The sequence below is a fragment of the Taurulus bubalis genome, assembly GCF_910589615.1.
Source record: "Taurulus bubalis genome assembly, chromosome: 18".
In the NCBI taxonomy this organism is placed as follows: Eukaryota; Metazoa; Chordata; class Actinopteri; order Perciformes; family Cottidae; genus Taurulus; species Taurulus bubalis.
Genome location: NC_136606.1, coordinates 20,424,479 through 20,446,581, shown reverse-complemented (window position 1 = coordinate 20,446,581; position 22,103 = coordinate 20,424,479). Strand labels below are relative to the sequence as shown.

Below are 22,103 nucleotides of genomic sequence, written 5' to 3'. Positions count from 1 at the left end.
GAATTAGTGGAATTCCCCCTTAAAATAAATAATTTACAATAAATGAAAAACTGGTATTTCTTTGTTGAACATAAGGAAAGTTCATTAATCAAAGTATTTTTGTTATTGAGGTTCATAGAATTGTGTTCTTTTTGGTTACTTGTGAGACTCGTAAAAAGGGGTTAGGGATTCCCAGGAGGTGAAAGGACTTGTACAATCCTATCGACGAGTTAGGCCAGCAGGGTGAAGAGTATCTGAGACTGGCTCCTTTCACCATTGACCCATTCCACCACACACGTCACATGCGCCGCAGTCTTCTATAGAGCATTGAAAATGGAAGGTGAAAGCATTTTCTGATGGTTTATATACAAAACCAGATAGTTAGTTAAAAAGTTTTATTTTAAAAACGTATTAATTTGTTAAATGTGAAACTCACAGATTCCTGAAGCGTCCAATTAAATAAGACAAGTTAAGCCTTTGTTTAAAAAGAGACACAATTAAGATAACCCAGTATATACCTGTTTTGTATGCAGCTCCTTTAAATAACAAATCAATGCATTTTAGACAATGGTGATTTTTCAGTTTCTGCCAAAGGACACATGTTAAACCCATTTTGACGGGATTAGCTTTACACAGGGAGGAAGTCCTCTATAATTTATCTCTTCATTCCTAACAACATTTTAACCGTCGTGAAAATGACTGATCTGTACGAGAAATAAACATTCCGTCAGAGAAAGACAAAGAAAGGAAAAGAAATCCTTCCCAAGACGGCTCGGGTGAGACGGGAGGAAAATATGCTGTGTGAGGTGAATGAGTCAAATATGGAGCCCCTTTATAAAAAAATACAGATTCAATAAAATAACTCAAGTTGTACCCGACACCATATATCTTAACCCCATGACAACATTATACTTCCTTCTTATGTCACCGTAATTGTTATGGAAACCAATTGGATAAAGTTACGAAGCTTAAGGAGCGACCTTTGTTGAAGGAAACGTGGTGAGAAAGTTATATGAACAAGAATAGCAATAAAGTCCAATTCTGGTGAACGTGTCAACCCAACGTAGAATTCCACCCATGTGGACTACGCTTGTTACGTTACGTTGTAACAACAAGGTCTGCAACGTTTAGCTTGTTACACTAGTTACATTGTTAAGTTACATTTCTCTATTATTATTTTAAACCAGACATACTGGACTTTCACCCAGGAGACCGCGGTTAGTGTCCTGTGTGAAACCTAAAGCAGACTTTGGTTTAAGGCCTTCTTGCAGAGGATTGTTAGGCTTGTTACCCAACATTTAGTCTAAGGCCTGTTCTTGTAAGTTATGGTTTTATGGTTGTTTTGTTACGTTATTATTCTAACTCCAGCCATGATGTTTTTATAATCCTAACTAAGTAGTTTTGATGCCTAAGCAATTGTTCCACAACTTTAACCCTTTGGGGCCGAGGCATGCGTCGATGCGTTAAACTAGGTGTTTAAGTTTTTAATAAAATTATATCTTAGCAATAATACGTCAGAGATATGGTTTCAAATCTGGCGGATATGGTTTCCACTTCCGCGTCTGAGCATCTAAACATGGACGTGTCTTACGACGCGTGCAAAGCTTCAGTGTGAGTCAGAAGATGCCAAGCAAAGAGTCCTGAGCAAAACTATATTGGAGGGGACAGACGGCACAGCTTCAGTGCCTGAAGGATTCGCTAACAAGGAGGGTCCGTGTACTTTGCGGCCAACGGATTTCCGTTTAGAAATAGGAAAACAAAAAACGCAAAATGACCCATTTTCCGTTTTTTGTTTTGATAATAGAAAACGGAAAACAAAAAACGACCCGTTATCTGATTTTCTTTGATGTGCTTAAACATGGACATCGAGAATTAAAATACTGCGTGGAAATCTTCTTTCTCAATTTTGCGTAGGTTTTTGTGTTGTGACTCGAAAGTTGCTCCCACGAGCTTGACAGTCACATTCATGTCAGCAGAGGGTGCGCTGCTATTTGTCCCCAATGGAAGGTTTTGTGTTGTTTCGAGGACCCAAACGGGTGACAATGAAAGAAGAGGACATGTCAGCAGACAGGATTTTTCAGGTGCTGTCATTGTTCAACTTATAATTGACACTTTTATGCATTGCAAAAAAAAAACTCACATAGTTCACAGCGCGTTCACAGCATTCTACAACCATAGCCGCGGGAACATATTTCATCAGGGGGGTTTGGGTCTGGGGGGTTTAATGTTGCGGGGCGGCAGGTACGGACTGGGAGTAAAAATAAGCCCTGGACTCTGATACAGATCAGCCCACCAGAACTGGCACCCATATACGCTGCCCTGCTAATGCATGCACATTATGTGTGCTAGTTAATTATATGTTGACCTATGATATATATTTTTATGGAAACCCCCTAGCATTAGTCTTTTTACTATTTAATTACACTGTTTTTTAATCTTCTATGGTATTTTTCATTCAATCCAATAAAACAGGTCAATTGCAGTAGTCTGTACATCACAGATGACGCAAACACCGCAATATTTCCTGAGCCAACCGGACGTTTTTCCACAATGAATGTTTTTCATCGCGGTCATTACGAGGTCCACGGAGATCCAGATCAGCTCCCACCCACTGCTGGTGTTCGTTTTGCCTTCACGCGCCGACCCTCTGCTTTTGCTTTTGCTTCCACCGAAACAACACCACGAGCTGGAACTCCACGAGCTAGCGGCCTGTTCCAAGCAAGATCGTTCCAAAGGTTACTTGTTAAATATGTAACTGATCTCTGCTGCTCAAATCTCATCCTATAATATATAAATATCATGTTAGGCCCATAGGTGTGATTTTAAGACTTTAAGATGTATCCCCAGATCAATCCATATTGCCGAAATAGTAAATGACAAGCTCAGTCCTTCCAGGACAGTGGTCATTCGCTTTTTGGAAGCTGATGCATCTGTTGAAGGAATAACAGCAACGGTGAAAGATGCCTTAAGCTGTGATGAGCCACTTACCCTGACGGACAGCCAAGGAAATGAAATGGTGGACTCGGAGGGCACAAGAAGTAAGTTGTATGATCAGAAACTTGCTTCTAATTTGTGGTTTCTAATAAACATTAATGTTGATTTTAAAGGGGTCATTGATTGCAAAACTGAATTTACCTTGTCACAGTTGAATAACGACAGTTCAGTGGGTAAAATGGACATACAGTGAACCTCAAAGTCCATTGACGCTCTGGTCTGCTGCGCGCTGTTCTGTGTACTTTCACCAAATTACAAAGAAGAATGTTTTTCAAGGATAGTTTTCGAGGACAGTTTTGAAAACCTGGGACAATGTAAAGCAGGATTTGCTAAGAAGCTGTTGCTGAAAAGAAGTGCTGTTCGACCGTATGTTCATTACAACCGCAAGCTGTAGTATGATGTTGTCGCTAACAGTTATTAGCAATGCTAACGTATCCTGCCTGTATCTAGCATCGTTAGAATGTGTGATTATTTAGTTTATAGCCAATGTTGCTAACGTTATGTCATGTTCCTGACTGTTTCATTCAAATAAATAACCCGTGTTTGTTTTCAGCCCAACCAATGTTACATACCCTATTCGGAGAACGTAAGGAACAGTGGGAAATACCCCCAAAACCCAGTCAATGACCACTTTTAAAAAGAGAAGTGAAGTTAATGTTTTCTGACTTCTTAGGTTCCCAATTCTGGAAACAGAACTCCAGAAAAATCTATGCCATCCCTGAATGTGACTTTGTGGAGTTCCAAAATGGAAGAAGAAATAAAGCAAGGTAATACAACATTTGATGTGTAGGCAAACTCATATGAACTAGAAAATGCAGTTCCTGAAGGAAATACCAGTGCATGAAATGCAAAAGTTAAGAAAGGAAGAAGAAAAAAAAGAAGAGTGGAAGAATAATTATTATTTGAACTTAATTTGGTTTGCTTTTTTGAGTGATGATCATAATTGAAGCCATAATGATTTAATTATGACAACTTACCCAACAGAATTGTAAAAATAGAAAAATAAATAATGTCTCATAGGTTGACGCTTACAGAGTAAAATAAACATTTCTAAAATATTCAGAAAGATATTTAGACATTTGTTCATATGCACCATTTGAAAAAATATTGAATACTTTCTTTTCTGTTCATACATTTAAGTCGAAGGGACGAAGACAGTTCGAGCCTACAAGAGGTCATTGGTAAAATTGACCACCGGGAGCCTCCAAGACATCACCTCAACCATAAACCAGCTGTCTGAGCTGGCAAAGACAAAAGGCACAGCAGTAATGGCAGATGCCGGTCTGCTCCCTATAAAGGACGCGTTCGCCTGTCTCGTTTGTAGAGGTACGTGTAAGATATGTAACGGTAGGTAATTCTAGAGTACAAAATAGCCACCTGCCACCCTCAAGCACCGCGCTGACCAGCTGTCAACGGTGTTCACCGCCATCTTCAACACTCACTTGGCAAATAAACACAATTCTGATTCTGATAGCCTATAGTTAATTTCCTTCTATATTGAAACTAACTGTTAAATGTTCTTTTCTTTTCTTTTTTTAAACCTTGCAGCTGTAATGGCAGAGCCCATGTTTTCCACATGCTGCGAGTCTCTCGTTGGATGCCGAACATGTGTGGAGCAGTGGCTGAAATGCAGAGGAGAAGACTTCAACAGCAAAGTACACCAGGTTAAGGTCTCTCTGCTGACTTGTCTTTTTTAAAGCAGAGACAAAAACGGAGTAACTCAATCATTGTTTCAGTAAGGATGGGCAAACATGTTCCAGGAAGCTACAGAGGCTGCACATTTGGCTAGTGTTAGGTTGGAATGACCTCAGGATGTTATAATGTTTACATGACAGTTTAAGAAAAAAAAAGACGACTCGAGTTACAAGATTGCAAGTGCACTTTATCCAAATTGTTGTAATAAATGTTATTTTTGGTATACTGCTTCTTTATTGACCATTGCAGGTCACTGTGTAACAGGTCACACATGTCTTTTGGTGATATCAATCAGAGACCTAACTGCATTTTTAAAAGGGCCATAGTTATGGTTAACCACATTTTGGTATAGTAATAGCAAGTCAAAGAGAGAACCAAACTTCGTTTCAGTCAATTGTTGGGCTTCTTCAGAGGGGAAAGGACCACATCCAAAAATGGATTCCCTTTTCAAGGCTGATCCCATTTCCTGCTGATAGAGGTCAGCTGCAACAGCACCAACAGGCAGAAGGTCCTCAGGAAGTTTTGCAGAACACCCTTCTTTAGCCAGTTCATTTGGTATTCCCCTTCCTGCAAGACAGTAGTGAGTGAGTAGTGAGATTAAAGGGGTTACAGTTGGGTGATAACAATAACTTTGCCAATGATGTTTTGACTTGTTATTTTAGTTGTCTATCACAGCATATTGAAGTTGACAATAATGACTATGAGCTTCATTCAGATGGGGGTCATTCCTACGAAATGCACCCGATCTAAATGTAAATACCCTCGAATTAAAGATGAATGTCTGCGCTTTGAGCATATATTCATTATTTACATTCAACTCCAATCCTGTAGTAGTCGCCTAAAATAGCAAGAACGTGGTCAACGCCCAAAAGACTTGGGTCTAACTAATAACATGTTTTACTAATTGAATTTACACTGCTTTATTAGCAAGTCATGCTCGTAACAGCCAGTAATTAATCATACCTGGGATCCTGTGTGCATTCCATGCCTTTACGACATTTGTGATGCCAATCCTAGCCATCTGGCATGTCAGGTTTGACACACAATACCAGTTCCTCCTGGTCCACCAGCTGTATCAAAGCTGTCTTCAAAGGGTAGTTGACATTCACCTCTGAGTGACCGACAACCTTCTTGCTGAAACCATCGATAGCCATTACATGGGTCACTCCAAACATCACAAGCTTCTCATTTTGATCTACATGCAGCTTGTGACCCATGTATTCTGCATTGTAGGGTATGGGGTTCAGATTCCGGGCACCCTAAAATATAAGAATTACATTATTATAAAAACTCAATAATCTTTAATTCGTATGATTAGAATCAACACCTATGTTCTATTGAAATGCAGAAAACACAATGCTATTTGACTTTACCTGCTGTCTTGCAATGTGGTAGGGTTGATGAATAGTTCTCAACACATTGCCCACTCTGCCTTCAGTAGCTTTAACCCCTTTTGCGCATAGATATCCAGTCATCATTTTTTGAGCAAAAGACGATCCAGTCTGGGGGGGAATAATGATGTTTGGCATAAATAATATATATATATATATATATACATATATATATATATATACACATATACAACTACCTCGAGAATACCTTCAGTGATTTCAACTTCAAGTTCACTATCAGGGCAGAAGTCCCTGACAAGTCCCTGACAAGCCCCTGCTCAGCACACCACCTCCGCACATTCCTCTCTGAAAAACCCCGTCTCGTCCCAAACTGGATACATAACGCAGTGGCGATATCACCACACGTGCCATTCTTTCTGTGTTCTGAAATAAAACCTGCATATTCGTGCAATGCCATCCTGTTGAGGTGCGTCTCATGGATGTCTGACTCCAACACCGCCAACTACTGATAGCTTCCGGGTCACAACACAAAAACCTACGCAAAATTGAGAAAGAAGATTTCCACGCAGTTTTTTAATTCTCGATGTCCATGTTTAAGGACATCAAAGAAAATCAGATAATGGGTCGTTTTTCGTTTTCTGTTTTCTATTATCAAAACAAAAAACGGAAAATGGGTCATTTTCCGTTTTTGGTTTTCTCATTTCAAAACGAAAATCCATTGGCCGCAAAGTACACAGACCAAGGAGCTAGCCGGAGCTAACGGGCCAGATAGCTGGCTACAGCGTTTCTATGAGACTGAACGGTGCATACTTTATAGTTGACCTTATCACCGTTAACTTTCTTACAGTGAACTTAGTACGACCAGTAGTGTTGGACCTCCATTATGTGTTTGTAAGACCGTAACTAACGTGTGTTTGTTGACGATAGCTTCGTAGCGTTAGCACGTCACTACATAGTGCCGTGTTGGATGTCTCTTCCGTGTCTACGACTGAACGGTGCATACTCAACTGTTGTCTCTATCACCGTTAACTTTCTCACAGTGAACTTAGTAAGCCTAGTAGTGTTGGACCTCCGTTAATCGTTACTACAGTAGTGTTTATGTCACGTTAGGTGCTGCTAACACGGCGCGTGCTAACGAGAGCTAACGGAGATAGTTGACTACAGCTATGAACGGTGGGTAATCAACTGTTGTCTATCACCGTTAACTTTATTTCAGTGAACTCATACTGACTTGTATTAATGTATTTTACAGAGTGGATTCAGAGCTGCGAGGGTCCAGAGCAGTGGCGGCTGGTGATTCTTTTTTTGGGGGGGGGGCACAGTTGGGCGGCGTGGTTTAAATAGCACTCCACAATGAGAAGAAAAGAGGTTTTGAGTAGAATATTCTAAAAAACAAAGCTTTATTTCAAGAAAACACAGTGCTCAACACTGTCCAATAACTACTATCAACAAACTGTAACTTTGGGCATGAGAGGTTCAGAGCAGGTTTAAGAAACATTGGGTTGGGTTTCAGAGGTTTACAGAATAAAAGAGGTGCCCACACCCTCACATGAAAGAGGTTTATAGATTTAAAAAGAGAGACATCACATTTTACATTGGGTGTTTGACAGAGTAGGCCCCACTACTTGTAAAGACATTTAAACTGGGGGCCCTGCAGTCAGGTGGCACTGGTGAGGTGGTCTTTGAAGGCAAAGCGTTCCCTGGTGTGTCCAAGTATGATGTCACCAACCTACAGATAAATATATAGAGAGAGACACAGAGATACGTTGTGGGGAAATATCTACGACAAAAAACTATGTTTTGTGTGTCTTGATGGCTCATCAACATAGACAAAAGGCCAGGAGCCACCTCGATGCTCTAGCCTGGAGCTAACACACACACACACACACACACACACACACACACACACACACACACACACAGTTGAATTGGTATTTTAGATGAAGTTATAGTCTGATATGATATCTACCCAAATCTAACAATGTCCAGCATGCGTTCTGCTGTGGGAAAGATACAACATTAAACTCTAACACAGGCATCTGCTGATGTTGACACTCACCTCTGCAGCGATCCTTCAAGCTCATCTTCCTTCATAGCCCGGCGCTTCCTCGCTGCTCAGAGCCACTGCTTTGCTCCACACTTAGCATCCAGCTAACCAGCTCCGGTTAGCATATAGCTTGAGGAGAAGCTCAGGTGTACGTCCTCAGTCAGTGCTTTGCTGTTGGATGTTTAAATCCGGACGTTCGGGTCCCAACTCTTTCAGCCTCTTCTTGTCAACACCTGACCGTCGGTTGAAAAGTGTTTCGCGTAGAGATGCCACAGAGTTTTCAGTCGCCATGCTGACACAATCAAAGCCTCTGCTAGTGTTGCTTGTAGCTGCGTGGGAGCTGTATGGGCTGTGAGGGAATGATAAAGGTCTCTGATTCGACGAATAGTCCAACCACGTTGCAATAAGAAACGATGTCATTGGCTATGGCGCACTTTTGTGCGCCCGAAGATTCTTGTTTCATTTGCCAATGAGAAGCTGTTCTTGCCGTAACGACCGTGAAACGTTTGCTCGCTTCCATAGACTTCCATTTGGCCGGCGCCCCGAGAGGGGAGGGGCTTTTCTCAGTGATGATGAACGGCGATATATTATATTTGGTCACATTTAACTTAAGTGGTTGTTGACAGGGGCTTACGGTCTCCCAACACGGTATATTTCTTATTTAAATTATTTGGTATATAATGTTTTTTGACAGTATATATTATATATATATATATTTTTTTTTCATCACAACATTTTGAGAGGGGCGGCGCCCTAGCGCCCTCTATTGACGCACCGCCACTGGTCCAGAGGACAACATGCAGCTGCAGCAGCCTCCAGTCCGTCTGCCTGCCAACACATCACCATAGCAGGCCTCAAAGCCAGCCACAGCTCATATTCCCCACCATATAATAATAATACATTTGGTTTTTGACATTTATTTACATGTGTCTACCATTGTATTCATATATGCCACTGCTTTTGTGAACCTAAGACCTTTGGTAAACCAATTTCCATCAACAAAACCGATATACCACATGAGTAAAGTTATGTTTTCACAACAAATATGAAACATTTCCAAAATCAAGATTACATTTTTCAGCTTTAGTCATATTTTCTCTTTACACTTGTGCCTTGAGACAATGGTACCTCATTATATAGATAGCTGAGATTCTTCTGAAATTTTTGATATACAACACATCTATGTATCATATGCAAGTGACTTTAAAAAGGGAAATTTAAAAATTATGTAAAATCAAGAAAATGACCCAAGAGTGTTAACCACGTGGCATTACATATTTTGGTAAGTGTAAACGAGGCACATATGAATCCTAATGAAACCTTTTTTGGGACTTGTGGTTTGCAGAAACGTACAAAACACATAACTACGGCTCATAATGTCCAAGGGGTGAATTATGGTGCTCATATTATTAACTCTTGTCCATCTGTGTCACTTTAGTAAGACTCAAAAAACTGAAAAATAGAACTCACAGCCTTCTTTCAGACGGCAGTAACTTGCATACTTCTGTCACAACACTCATTTTGACCCAAATAATGATTCATTCATAAACCTAACAAAGTGGTTTTGTTGCCACATATTTCACTATGTATAATACACATAAGAAGGCAGGCTATGTTTTACTTGAACGCATTTAGGAAAGATTGTAATTTTACCTGAGAAACACAAAACCCTTGAACAAACTTTCTGCATCTGTGTTTCTCAACTCATATCTCGACCTGTTCTTTTCTCTCTCTCCCTTCATGCTTTTAATGCTTTCTGACTACAGGACTGACATATTCATAAACGCACAGTATACACACAGCGCTCCAGCACCAGATTGTATGGCGGCAGCCGCTCCTGACGCAGGTCGGCCGAGGCGGACTGCAGGCCCCGGCCCACTTTGTAAAATAATTGGCTCTGGCGGAAAACCCCTAACTCAGGGAACAGTGCACTACGTTGCTCTGGCCGATCAGGCGGAGACGTACAGTGCTGTCTGCACGCTGCTCACAGCCGGCACTCAGGAACCACACGGTGAGCCAGGCAAAGGATTTCCTGTCAGAGAGAAGAAAGTGTGTGTGTGCACCTTTCATCTCACCTCATGCTTCACTCTCTTTCCACTCCAGCTTCTCAGGGATTTCTTAATGACATTCCACTTTAAGCTTTCCTGTGACCCGTCTATCGTGAAAGTTAAAACAAAAGCACTGCGCGCTTGTCGTTTAACAGCAGAGCTCTTCAACAATGCTTTCCCTCGTCCAGGAACTCTTTCAGTTAGATTCCTCCAGCAGCCGAGCAGACGCATCCTGCAGACATCATTCATCTGTCATTCTTAAACGGTTACCTCAATCTCACAGAGCGCTTGGCATCCTCTTGTTTAACAGCCACACGGTTCTTTCTCTCCTCTCACCCCCTGTGGCACACTGCAACACATGTCTTCATGTCTTAATGGATGCATCCTTTCACTTCTCCCTCCACAGCAGCATGCATTTTAAATGGCTCCTGTTTAATTTACCGCTGCAGAATGTCTGGTATTTTGCAGAAAAGCGCTCAGGGCAAGCCGCCACCTCTCCCTGGAAGCGGAGAGGCAGAGCTGGATCTGGAACTCACTTCATCCGTCGACACATTTAAAAATCTCTGCTGCGCAACAGGTAATCCAAAATGCTAAGAAAGCCAGAGGCAAGTGGGAATATCTTGGAGTCAAAGTAACCTTGGGACCTCCATCTGTTGGAGCATATGCTGCTGCATTGTTATCCTTTCACTTCTCCATTCCATCTTCCACTTGCTCCACTTCCACACCTGCTCCCTGGCCTCCTGCTATACATCTCAGACTGTAAGGTCTATACGAGGAGGCCACCATTAACTATGCGTTTACTGCAGCCGTAGTGAAGCCGCAAAACGAGGGTTGGGCTTAAAATAAGTACATGAACCCATTCAAACAAATCCTGGTGCGTAGTCACTGCAGACTAGAAAAAGAGAATAAGTAAATCCACATTCAGCGTACCCTTATTCTTTGCTACTTTCCAATTAATTTCAGCTGAATGGCACATTTCCCGTGAGTGGATTGCAGGGTTATTTAGACCACCTGCTGTGTGGGGAGCGGGGACTGGCTCCTAATTAAGAAAGAGCAGCATTGTGTTATTATTAAAGAGGCATTTTTTTATTACTATTGAGAAGGTAGTTTTTCATTATGAAGGCACTTGAACGATTTATAAATATTCAGAATCAGAATCAGAAACCGTTTATTGCCAGGAATGTTTGCACAAACGAGGTATTTAGTTAGGCGGAAAGTGCATACATTAGACATTAGACGAGACAAACAACAATCAACAACAGCAACAGTGCAATGATGTCTAAATCAGATAAGGATAAAGTGCTCAGACATGTTAAACATGTCTGAGCACAAACATGTTAACATGTATGTTAAAGTGACGTGTGTTTAAGTTAAAGTTAAAGTTAAGTGTATGTATTAAGTGTATTAAAGTTAAGTGTATGTTGCATGTTAAAGTGACGTGTGTGTTTAAGTTAAAGTTAAGTGTATGTGGCATGAGTGTTTAAATATAAATTGTGCAGTGGAGTGACCAGTAGGAGGAGAGAAAGGAATAAAAATTAAAATATATGCTCCGAAAGAATGGTCCGAGAATAGTCCTGTGATAGTCAGTCAGTGGGGAACCCGGGCTCTATTGATGAGCCCGACTGCCGACGGGAAGAAACTGTTATGGTGTGTTCACCGCGGAAGTTTACTCGTGCGAGTAGAAAGAGGGTGTTCACACCAAACGCAAATTCGCGGCGCGACCAAAGGGGCGTGGGTTATCTCCGTCATCGTTCCTTCTCTCCGAGAAAAGGAGCCATCTTTTCTCAATCTTGGCTGTGGAGCGCCTGTCCATCTGTCTCCGGTGAATGGCAGTTTCATAAAATGTATTCATGCTTTGTCTGGTCCGTCCACAAGACGTCAAGAAAGCACTTTTACATTTTGTGATTTCTTAATGAAGTTTGGATCCATCAATCTGGTCTCCAACAATACTCAAATTAACGTAATCCATATTATACACAGATACGGCAGCCATGTGTTTGTTTATGTACATATGTATCTACATACTATATAACTTATGTAAACTCACCAGCATTTATGTTTATCATTCATGATAGCATCTGAAGCCATATCAATCAAAAACTACTACTATTAGCACCTGTAGTATCATTAATATCATTAATAACATTATAACATAATAATTAATAACATTAACAGAATGATGAATAACATTAAATGTAATGTTTTCTGTGCTGCAGATATCTTGCTACTGGGGACTCATTTAGGACCATCGCCTACAGCTTCCATGTTGGGGTCTCCACGGTCTCTAGCATTGTCCCAGATGTTGCCACAGCTATTTGGGACTGCCTTGTGGAGGAGTTCATGGCTGTGCCCACCACGGAGGACTGGAGGTCAATCACTGTGGGGTTTGAGGAGCGATGGAATTTTCCTCTCTGCTGTGGAGCATTGGATGAAAAGCACGTGGTCCTCAAAGCCCCTGCCAATTCAGGATCCCAGTTCTTCATTTACGAGGGAGCCTTCTCCATGGTCCTCCTGGCAGTTGTTGATGCGAAATATTGTTTCCGGCTGATCGATGTTGGGGGCTACGGCAGAACCAGTGATGGTGGGATTCTTGCCAACTCAGCTTTTGGCCGAGCACTGCAATCTGGCACCCTCCACCTGCCTGCTGACATGGCCCTACCAGGAGCTGATCACCGAGGACTTCAGCCACACGTCTTGGTTGCTGATGAAGCATTTCCGCTGAGGAAGAACCTCATGAGGCCCTACACCGGCCGCAACCTTCTGAGGGAGCCCTGGATCTTCAACTACAGTCTCTCCCGTGCTCGGCTGGTTGTGGAGAATGCCTTTTGGATGCTTTCCTCTCAGTGGAGGATGTGCCGGCGTGCCATTGAGCTCCAACCACAAGTTGCGGAGAAGTGTGTGAAGGCTACATGTGTCCTGCATAACTTCCTGCAGAGGACAGCCCGAACTGCAGCAAGCGTACCGGTTGGCGCCACTGCCAGATCTGGAAAGAATTGCTGCCAATAACTCAGCAAGAGAGGCCATCAGGGTGAGGGAGGCCTTCACGTCCTTTTTCTCTGCTGAAGGAACCGTCCCATTGCAAGACTCCGTGTAACACCGTGCCCAAGCACACCCTAAACGGCTCTTTTAAGAGCCAACCACACATTACTAAAGAAACGTTCCTTTGAGAGTTTTCTTTGTAAATTAAATAAGGAACATGGAAGAGGTAACATTGAATAAATGTATACATTTATTTGAACACATAATAACAATATTCATATATATATAATAATATATACAATAATATATATCCATCCATCCATCCATTATCAGCCGCTTATCCGGGGTCGACTCGCGGTGGCAGCAGGTTCAGAAGGCCGACCCAGGCTTCCCTCTCACCCGCAACACTTTCCAGCTCATTCTGGGGGATCCCGAGGCGTTCCAAGGCCAGCCGGGAGATATAATCCCTCCAGCGTGTCCTCGGTCTTCCCCGGGGTCTCCTACCAGTTGGGCGTGCCTGGAAAACCTCTAATGGGAGGCGTCCAGGAGGCATCCTGACTAGATGCCCGAACCACCTCAGCTGACTCCTTTCGACACGAAGGAGCAGCGACTCGACTCCAAGCTCCCCCCTGATGTCCGAGCTCCTTACCCTATCTCTAAGGATGAGCCCGGCCACCCTGCGAAGGAAGCTCATTTCGGCCGCTTGTATCCGAGATCTCGTTCTTTCGGTCACGACCCAGAGTTCGTGACCATAGGTGAGGGTTGGAACATAGACCGACCAGTAAATGGAGAGCTTCGCCTTCCGGCTCAGCTCCTCTTCACCAGGACGGACCGGTACAGCGCCTGTTTTATTGCTGCAGCCGCACCGATCCGTCTGTCGATCTCCCGCTCCACCTTACCCTCACTCGTGAACAAGACCCCGAGATACTTGAACTCCTTCGCTTGGGGTAGGCAGTTTGTCCCCACCTTGAGGGAGCAATCCACCGGTTTCCGGCAGAGCACCATGGCCTCAGATTTGGAGGCGCTAACTCTCATCCCTGCCGCTTCACACTCGGCTGAAAAACACCCCAGTGAATGCTGGAGGTCACAGTCCGAGGAGGCAAACAGGACCACATCATCCGCGAACAGCAGAGAGGCGATCCCAAGACTCCCGAACCGGATCCTCTCCGCCCCCTGGCTGCGCCTAGATATCCTGTCCATGAAGGTCACGAACAGGACCGGTGATAAAGGGCAGCCCTGGCGGAGGCCAACACCCACCGGGAACGTGTCTGACTTACTACCGAGGATACGGACACAGCTCCTACTGCAGGCGTACAGAGACCGGATAGCCCGTGCCAACGGGTCCGGCACCCTATACTCCCGCAGCACCCCCCACAAAAACCCCCGAGGGACCCAGTCGAAAGTCTTCTCCAAGTCCACAAAGCACATGTAGACTGGTTGGGCAAACTCCCAGGACCCCTCCAGTAGTCTTGCAAGGGTAAAGAGCTGGTCCACTGTTCCACGACCGGGACGGAATCCGCACTGCTCGTCTTGAATCCAGCACCCTGGCATAAGCTTTTCCCGGGAGGCTGAGCAGTGTGATGCCACGATAGTTTGAGCACACTCTCCGGTCCCCCTTCTTGAAGATGGGAACCACCACCCCGGTCTGCCAGTCCATGGGCACTGTTCCCGACCCCCATGCGACACTGAAAAGGCGTGTCAACCAAGACAGCCCAACAATGTCCAGCGCTTTCAGCATCTCAGGGCGGATCTCGTCCACCCCTGGCGCCTTGCCACCAAGGAGCTTTTTGACTACCTTAGCGACCTCTGCCAGGGATATGGGAGAAACCACCCCAAAGTCTTCCGGCGCTGCCCCCTCTCCGGGGGACATGTTCCTGAGGCCAACCGAAAGTCCTTCTCCATGGCCTCCCCGAACTCCTCCCATGCCCGAGTTTTAGCATCCGCGACCATCGCAGCTGCAGCCCTTCTGGCCTTCCGGTACCCGTCAGCTGCTTCAGGAGACCCCTGGACCAGCCAGGCCCGAAAGGCCTCCTTCTTCAGTTTGACGGCTTCCCTCATCCCCGGTGTCCACCACCGGGTTCTCGGGTTGCCGCCACGACAGGCACCGATGACCTTCCGGCCACAGCTCCGAGCAGCCGCGTCCACAATAGAGGCTTTGAACATGGTCCACTCGTATTCCATGTCCCCAGCCTCCCTCGGGATTTGTGAGAAGTTCTTCCGGAGGTGGGAGTTGAAGACCTCCCGGACAGGATCCTCCGCCAGACGTTCCCAGTTCACCCTCACTACACGTTTGGGCTTGCCAGGTCTTTCTAGCTGACTCCCCCGCCATCTGATCCAACTCACCACCAGGTGGTGATCAGTTGACAGCTCTGCTCCTCTCTTCACCCGAGTGTCCAAGACATACGGCCGCAAATTAGATGATACGACTACAAAGTCGATCATTGATCTCCGGCCTAAGGTGTTCTGGTACCAGGTACACTTATGAGCCACCTTATGCTCGAACATGGTGTTCGTTATGGACAAACTGTGGCTAGCACAGAAGTCCAACAACAAAACACCATTCGGGTTCAGATCGGGCAAGCCGTTCCTCCCAATCACGCCCCGCCAGGTTTCTCTGTCATTGCCCACGTGAGCGTTGAAGTCTCCCAGGAGAACTATGGAGTCGGCAGGCGGCGCCCTTTCCAGGACCCCTCCCACCGACTCCAAGAAGGCCGGATACTCTGAACTGCTGTTCGGTGCATAAGCACAAACAACAGTCAGAGCTTTACTCCCTGCAACCCGTAGGCGCAGGGAGGCGACCCTCTCGTTCTCCGGGGAAAACTCCAACATAGCAGCGCTCAGCCGGGGGCTCGTGAGTATCCCCACTCCCGCCCGGCGCCTCTCACCCTGGGCAACTCCAGAAAAGGACAAAGTCCAACCCTTCTCCAGGAGCTTGGTTCCAGAGCCCATACTGTGCGTGGAGGTGAGCCCAACTAAATCTAGCTGGTACCGCTCCACCTCCTGCACCAGCTCCGGCTCTTTCCCCGCTAGCGAGGTGACGTTCCACGTCCCTAGAGCTAGTCTATGCTGCCGGCGATCGGCTCGCCCAGGTCCCTTTCCCTTGTCCGGGCGAGGTTACTTCAGACCGTGGGCTGCTATTCATCAGGGTTTTTTGAACCGCTCTTAGTCTGGGCTCTCCCCCGAGACCTGTTTGCCTTGGGAGACCCTACCAGGGGCTGACGCCCCGGACAACATAGCTCCCAGGATCACTGAGCCACTCAAACTCCTCCACCACGTTAAGGTGGCGATTCATTGGAGGAGATATATATATATATAATATATATATATATATATAATAATATTAATATACTATATATAATAATAATATAATATATACAGTAGTATATAATAATAATAATATAATAAATATAATAATATATACAGTAGTATATAATGTATACAGTAGTATATATAATAATAATATATACAGTAGTAAATATATAATATAATAATAAAAAAATATATAACTATTTACAAAGTATTAAGTACAAAAATATATAAACACTGGTTCCTTCCATGGAGAGATTGTCCCCCAGAGCTCTATTTCAAATGTTCCAAATTCTTTGCTTCGTAAATGACTTTATAAATTTAAACGAGTGGAACATCTCAACGCTGATTGGCTGCCACAACTTTGCGTCACACGATTTCTCCGCCAGAGTTGGAAGAATTCAACTCACGCGAATTCGCGCCGCGTCCTTCGCTTTGTTCGCCCAGGTCAAACGTTCTGTTCGCGCCGCCTCAAACGCGTCTATCTCGCCGTGGCGCGAATAAATCGTCAATTCGTCTGGTGTGAACACACCATTAGTGTGGCGTGAGGTCAACCTCCTGCCAGAGGGGAGGGACACGAACAGGTTGTGTCCAGGGTGAGAGGGGTCAGCTGCGATCTTTCTTGCCCGCTTCAGTGACATGGAAGTGGACAGGACCTGGAGGGATGGCAAATTGCAGCCAATCACCCTCTCCGCAGAGCGGATGATGTGCTGCAGCCTGGCCTTGTCCTTGGCAGTGACTGCGGCATGCCAGACGGTGATGGAGGAGCAGAGGATGGACTCAACGATGGCAGTGTAGAATTGCACCATCATTTTCTTTGGCAGGTTGAATTTCCTCAGCTGCCTCAGGAAGAACATCCTCTGCTGGGCCTTCTTTGTGATGGAGCTGATGTTCAGCTCCCACTTGAGGTCCTGGGAAATGATGGAGCCCAGGAAGCGGAAGGACTCCACAGCGTCGACGGGGGAGTCACACAGGATGAGAGGGGTGTGTGGGGCTGCATTCTTTCTGAAGTCCACAACCATCTCCACTGTCTTCAGAGCGTTGAACTCCAGGTTGTTCTGGCTGCACCAGGTCTCCAGGTGGTCAGTCTCCCATCTGTAGGCAGACTCGTCCCCACCAGCGATGAGTCCGATGAGGGTGGTGTCATCCGCGAACTTCAGGAGCTTGACGGACTGGTGACTGGAGGTGCAGTTGTTGGTGTAAAGGGAGAAGAGCAGCGGGGAAAGAACGCAGCCTTGGGGGGAACCGGTGCTGATGGTCCGAGAGCCTGAGACGTGTTTCCCCAGCTTCACGTGCTGCTTCCTGTCAGTCAGGAAGTCTGTGATCCACCTGCAGGTGGAGTCGGGCACATGCAGCTGGGAGAGCTTGTCCTGCAGCAGAGACGGGATGATGGTGTTGAAGGCAGAGCTGAAGTCCACGAACAGGATCCTGGCGTAGGTTCCTGGGGAGTCCAGATGCTGGAGGATGTGGTGGAGGGCCATGTTGACAGCATCGTCTACAGACCTGTTGGCCCTGTAGGCGAACTGCAGAGGGTCCAGGAGTGGGTCAGTCAGGGTTTTGAGGTGGGACAGGACCAAAGGACTTCATGACCACAGAGGCCAGCCACCAGCACTACGCTGTTGTAGAAGACAGACGACGACCCGGACACTGTTTACCAGGTAACGTAGGTACTCAGCTCACTGTTTACCAGGTAACATAGGTACACAGCTCACTGTTTACCAGGTAACGTAGGTACACAGCTCACTGTTTACCAGGTAACGTAGGTACACAGCTCAATGTTTACCAGGTAACGTAGGTACACAGCTCACTGTTTACCAGGTAACGTAGGTACACAGCTCACTGTTTACCAGGTAACGTAGGTACTCAGCTCACTGTTTACCAGGTAACGTAGGTACACAGCTCACTGTTTACCAGGTAACGTAGATACACAGCTCACTGTTTACCAGGTAACGTAGGTACACAGCTCACTGTTTACCAGGTAACGTAGGTACTCAGCTCACTGTTTACCAGGTAACGTAGGTACACAGCTCACTGTTTACCAGGTAACGTAGATACACAGCTCACTGTTCACCAGGTAACGTAGGTACACAGCTCACTGTTTACCAGGTAACGTAGATACACAGCTCACTGTTCACCAGGTAACGTAGGTGCACAGCTCAGCTGCACATGTACACCTGTGAACTGTTCAAACTGTGTGTAGTTAGTACTGACTAGTAGTCATTTACTTTACAGAGAGGATTCACCACCACCAGCCCCTCTAGCACAGGCATCCCCACCAGCCCGGGTCTGTTTTCTATTTCTGAACATGTATATTGTGTAAATATATTTTTAATTTATAATACATATTTTTATTTAAAGAAAAAAAATGTTGTGATGGTCATTTTTGATTTGCACACACCCCATGAAGCTTTATCTGCAGTATGAAATAATTTCTCAGTAACATTTTATCATTTTGGTGAAAGGTGTGAAAGACCACATTTCTACTAAAAAAACGATAATATCTTTTTTAGTTTTAGACATTTATTTACATGTATCTACCATTTTATTAATGTATTTCACTGCTTTTGTGAACCTAAAGCCTTTGGTAAACCAATTTCCATCACCTAAACCTATATACCACCTGAGTAAAGTTATGTTTTCACAAGATATGAAGAATTTCCAAAAATCGAGATTCCATTTTTCAGCTTTAGAGTTATATTTTCTCTTTACACTTTTGCCTTATGACAATGGTGCTTCATTATATAGAGAGCTGAGATTGTTCTGCAATTTATGATGTAAAACATGGGTATGTATCTTATATGCAAGTGCCTTAAAAGGTGAATTTAGGAAATTATGTCAAATCGCAAAAAACGACTGAAAATGACCTCAGTGTTCCAAGAGTTAAACCTTGGGAGAGGCCCCATCAACAGTGTTGGGGTAGTTACTCAGAAAAAGTAACTAGATACACGTTACTAGTTACCTCTGAAAATTGTAACTAGATTACTTTACTAGTTACTGCATTTGAAAAGTAACTTCACTACTAGTTACTTTACTTTCCATTTTTTTAAGCAAATGTCCAAATTAACTGCAAAGATACATCGACAAACATCATGGCCCTTTCATCACTTTATTTTCAATAATAATTTATTATTATTAATTAATATAATTTCCAATAATAATAATCGCGCGAGTCACACGACACTTCCTGCATGAACAATCTACCGTAAACGTCGGGTTACGAGCCGTTACTACCTTCGGTCAGAGTCCCCGTTAGCTCCCCGCTGTAGCCGGCTGGGGCTCCTGCTAGCGCTCCGTCACTTCCCCGCTAACTTCCGCTAGCTCTCTGTTAACTTCCGCTAGCTCCCCGAAAACCACCGAAGATAGCGGGACCAGGCTCGACACCCGACTTGGGCAGAGGGGTCGCGGGCAGTAGCAGCAGCAGCGCTAGCTAGCAGCTTGTTGCTATTGTTCATGCAGGAAGTGTCGTGTGACTCACGCGCCAATAAAAGAGAACTTTCCGGACTGGTAAAAATGGCTTGGGTAACGCAGGAAAGTGCGTTACTGAGGTCTAGTAAAGTAGTGTAGTTACCAATATTTTGAGTGTAATGCGTTACTTTACTTTGTTACCTAGAATAGTAATATTGTTACTGTAATCCGTTACTTTGTAACTCGTTACCGCCAACACTGCCCATCAACACATTTTTTGGCATACTTTTTAATTATTAGTGGAACTTCATTGTGTTTGTTTTGCTAAAGTTTTACTACTCGCCCGAGCAGTTCCTCTTTCACCGTATAAAAAAAATTAATATACGTATACATTTTCTTTTTCGTGGTTCTTGTTTCCATTCCTGCATTTTTTATGCTCCGTATTCTTCTCGTTGAACATGACCCTGCTGCACTACAGACAGAAACCATCTGAACAGGTGGGACCATAATCTCTTCATCCATGGAGTTTCATCCCATTCAAGCTTTACGACTGATTTATTGAGTGGTTTATTATTGTGTATATGTACAGCGGTGTTTCCCCATGGTTTACAGCTGTAGGGGAACTCACACAAACACTTAACCCAGTGGTTCTCAAACCTTTTCTGTCAGGCTCACTTTGGAGGAAGAACAATGTTCACGCCCCACCACCCCAACTAAGCTGTAACAAAATGGTCCATGCTGAATTTTGATTGCAATAACAAAATGTTTGACTCCTCCATCTTTGCTTTCATAAATCATAGAATAAAGAAAATTTGCAATCACTTTAAAGTAAACCAGATCGCTCCATGAGACAAAAACAAATACAATGTGCAGTCCCTTTGTTAGAACAATGCAAGTAAAGTTCTATTTGTGCAAAAAAAACCTAATATTTAGTTACTACTAAAGAGCTTATTAGGCGGGGCCTAATATAATGGTAGGGGAAACACTTTGTACAGGAATAATAGTATTGCAAGTCTTCCACAGCAAGTTGGCATGGAATATGTAAATCACAGACAACAGGTTTAGTAACCAGTGTAACGTTACCATGGAAACATGGTAGAATTATCAAGCTAACATTAGCAGGGTAACTAGCTAGATAAGAAAATGTAAATAGCTCAATGCTTCAACTACACACTGCGTAGGAAAGCACATGGATATCCTCAGATAATCACGGATTCCCCAATATTTGATGTCTTCAAGGTTTTCATCCAGAACACAGAAAGGAGGAATCAGGCTTGTGCTGTAATGTTAAAGAGTACAACCTCTACAAACTACACTTACAACAGAATAATCCAACCATACTGTGTACTGCATAATAATTTCAAATCCAGCCGTTGAAAGTCTACATTTTTAAAGCCACATTTGCACTATGATATGTTCAGCAGATTGTACGCCAAAGGGGACTTCAGATCATAAAAGAAATATGTTGATTCCATAATAAAAAAAAGTCCTAGGTATTGATGCATAATTTTAGTTTGGGATGTGCCGGCGGATCTTTAAAGTCTTGATTGACATGATTATTATTACTTATTAGTATTTCTGTGGGCGAGTTGGAAGTGTTCTTGCTGAATGGAAAAAGATGAAAATGAGGACAGATAAAACACTCCCAGTGACACCTGCAGTGTGTGTGTGTGTGTGTGTGTGTGTGTGTGTGTGTGTGTGTGTGTGTGTGTGTGTGTGTGTCTGACTGACTCTGGGTACCTTCCGATGAGCAGCTTGGCCTTGTATGGTAGCCATCAGTGTGTGATGGATGTGTGACTGGGTAAATGTTGGCATGTAATGTAAAGTGCTTTGACTGTTCAGGAGACTGGCAAGGCACTTTATAAATACAACTCCATTTACCTTTTATGGATATTATACTCCATATCTGCTAATAGAGCCCCTGAAATTATACACACTGGACCTTTTTAACAAAATAATCACATCAGCAGTGACCAAGGAGGTAGCGACAGGAGATTCTGTATATTGTGAAGCAGCAGAGCAGAAACCAGCGTCGGAAGTTTGAATGAACATCTCCTCAGGATGAGGCTCGTCCTCCAGACTCCCTGGTGTTTGTGTTCCCAAAGGAGCGACTTTTATCTGCTGAGCCTCAGCATGCTGATTACATCTACTCCAAACAAAGCCATACATTCCTCCTGTCCTCCAAAAAGCCACCTGACAACCATACTTGTACACTGTATTATATATTCTAACGGGTTTGTATCTTTCCACTTCATACACATTTTCTTTAGAACTGTGACAAATTTATTTTAAATTGTA

General features: G+C 44.1%; 1 protein-coding gene across 1 annotated transcript; it reads right to left on the bottom strand.

The window, feature by feature from the left end:
* Positions 1 to 5,115: 5,115 nt before the first annotated feature.
* LOC306750986 (uncharacterized protein) lies at positions 5,116 to 6,146 on the bottom strand (the record flags this gene model as incomplete). The annotated part of the gene is made up of 3 exons (XM_079234482.1): positions 5,116 to 5,235; positions 5,718 to 5,927; positions 6,042 to 6,146. The coding sequence occupies 3 exons, from the start codon at positions 6,144 to 6,146 to the stop codon at positions 5,116 to 5,118; spliced, it is 435 nt and encodes a 144-aa protein (XP_079090608.1).
* Positions 6,147 to 22,103: the final 15,957 nt, after the last annotated feature.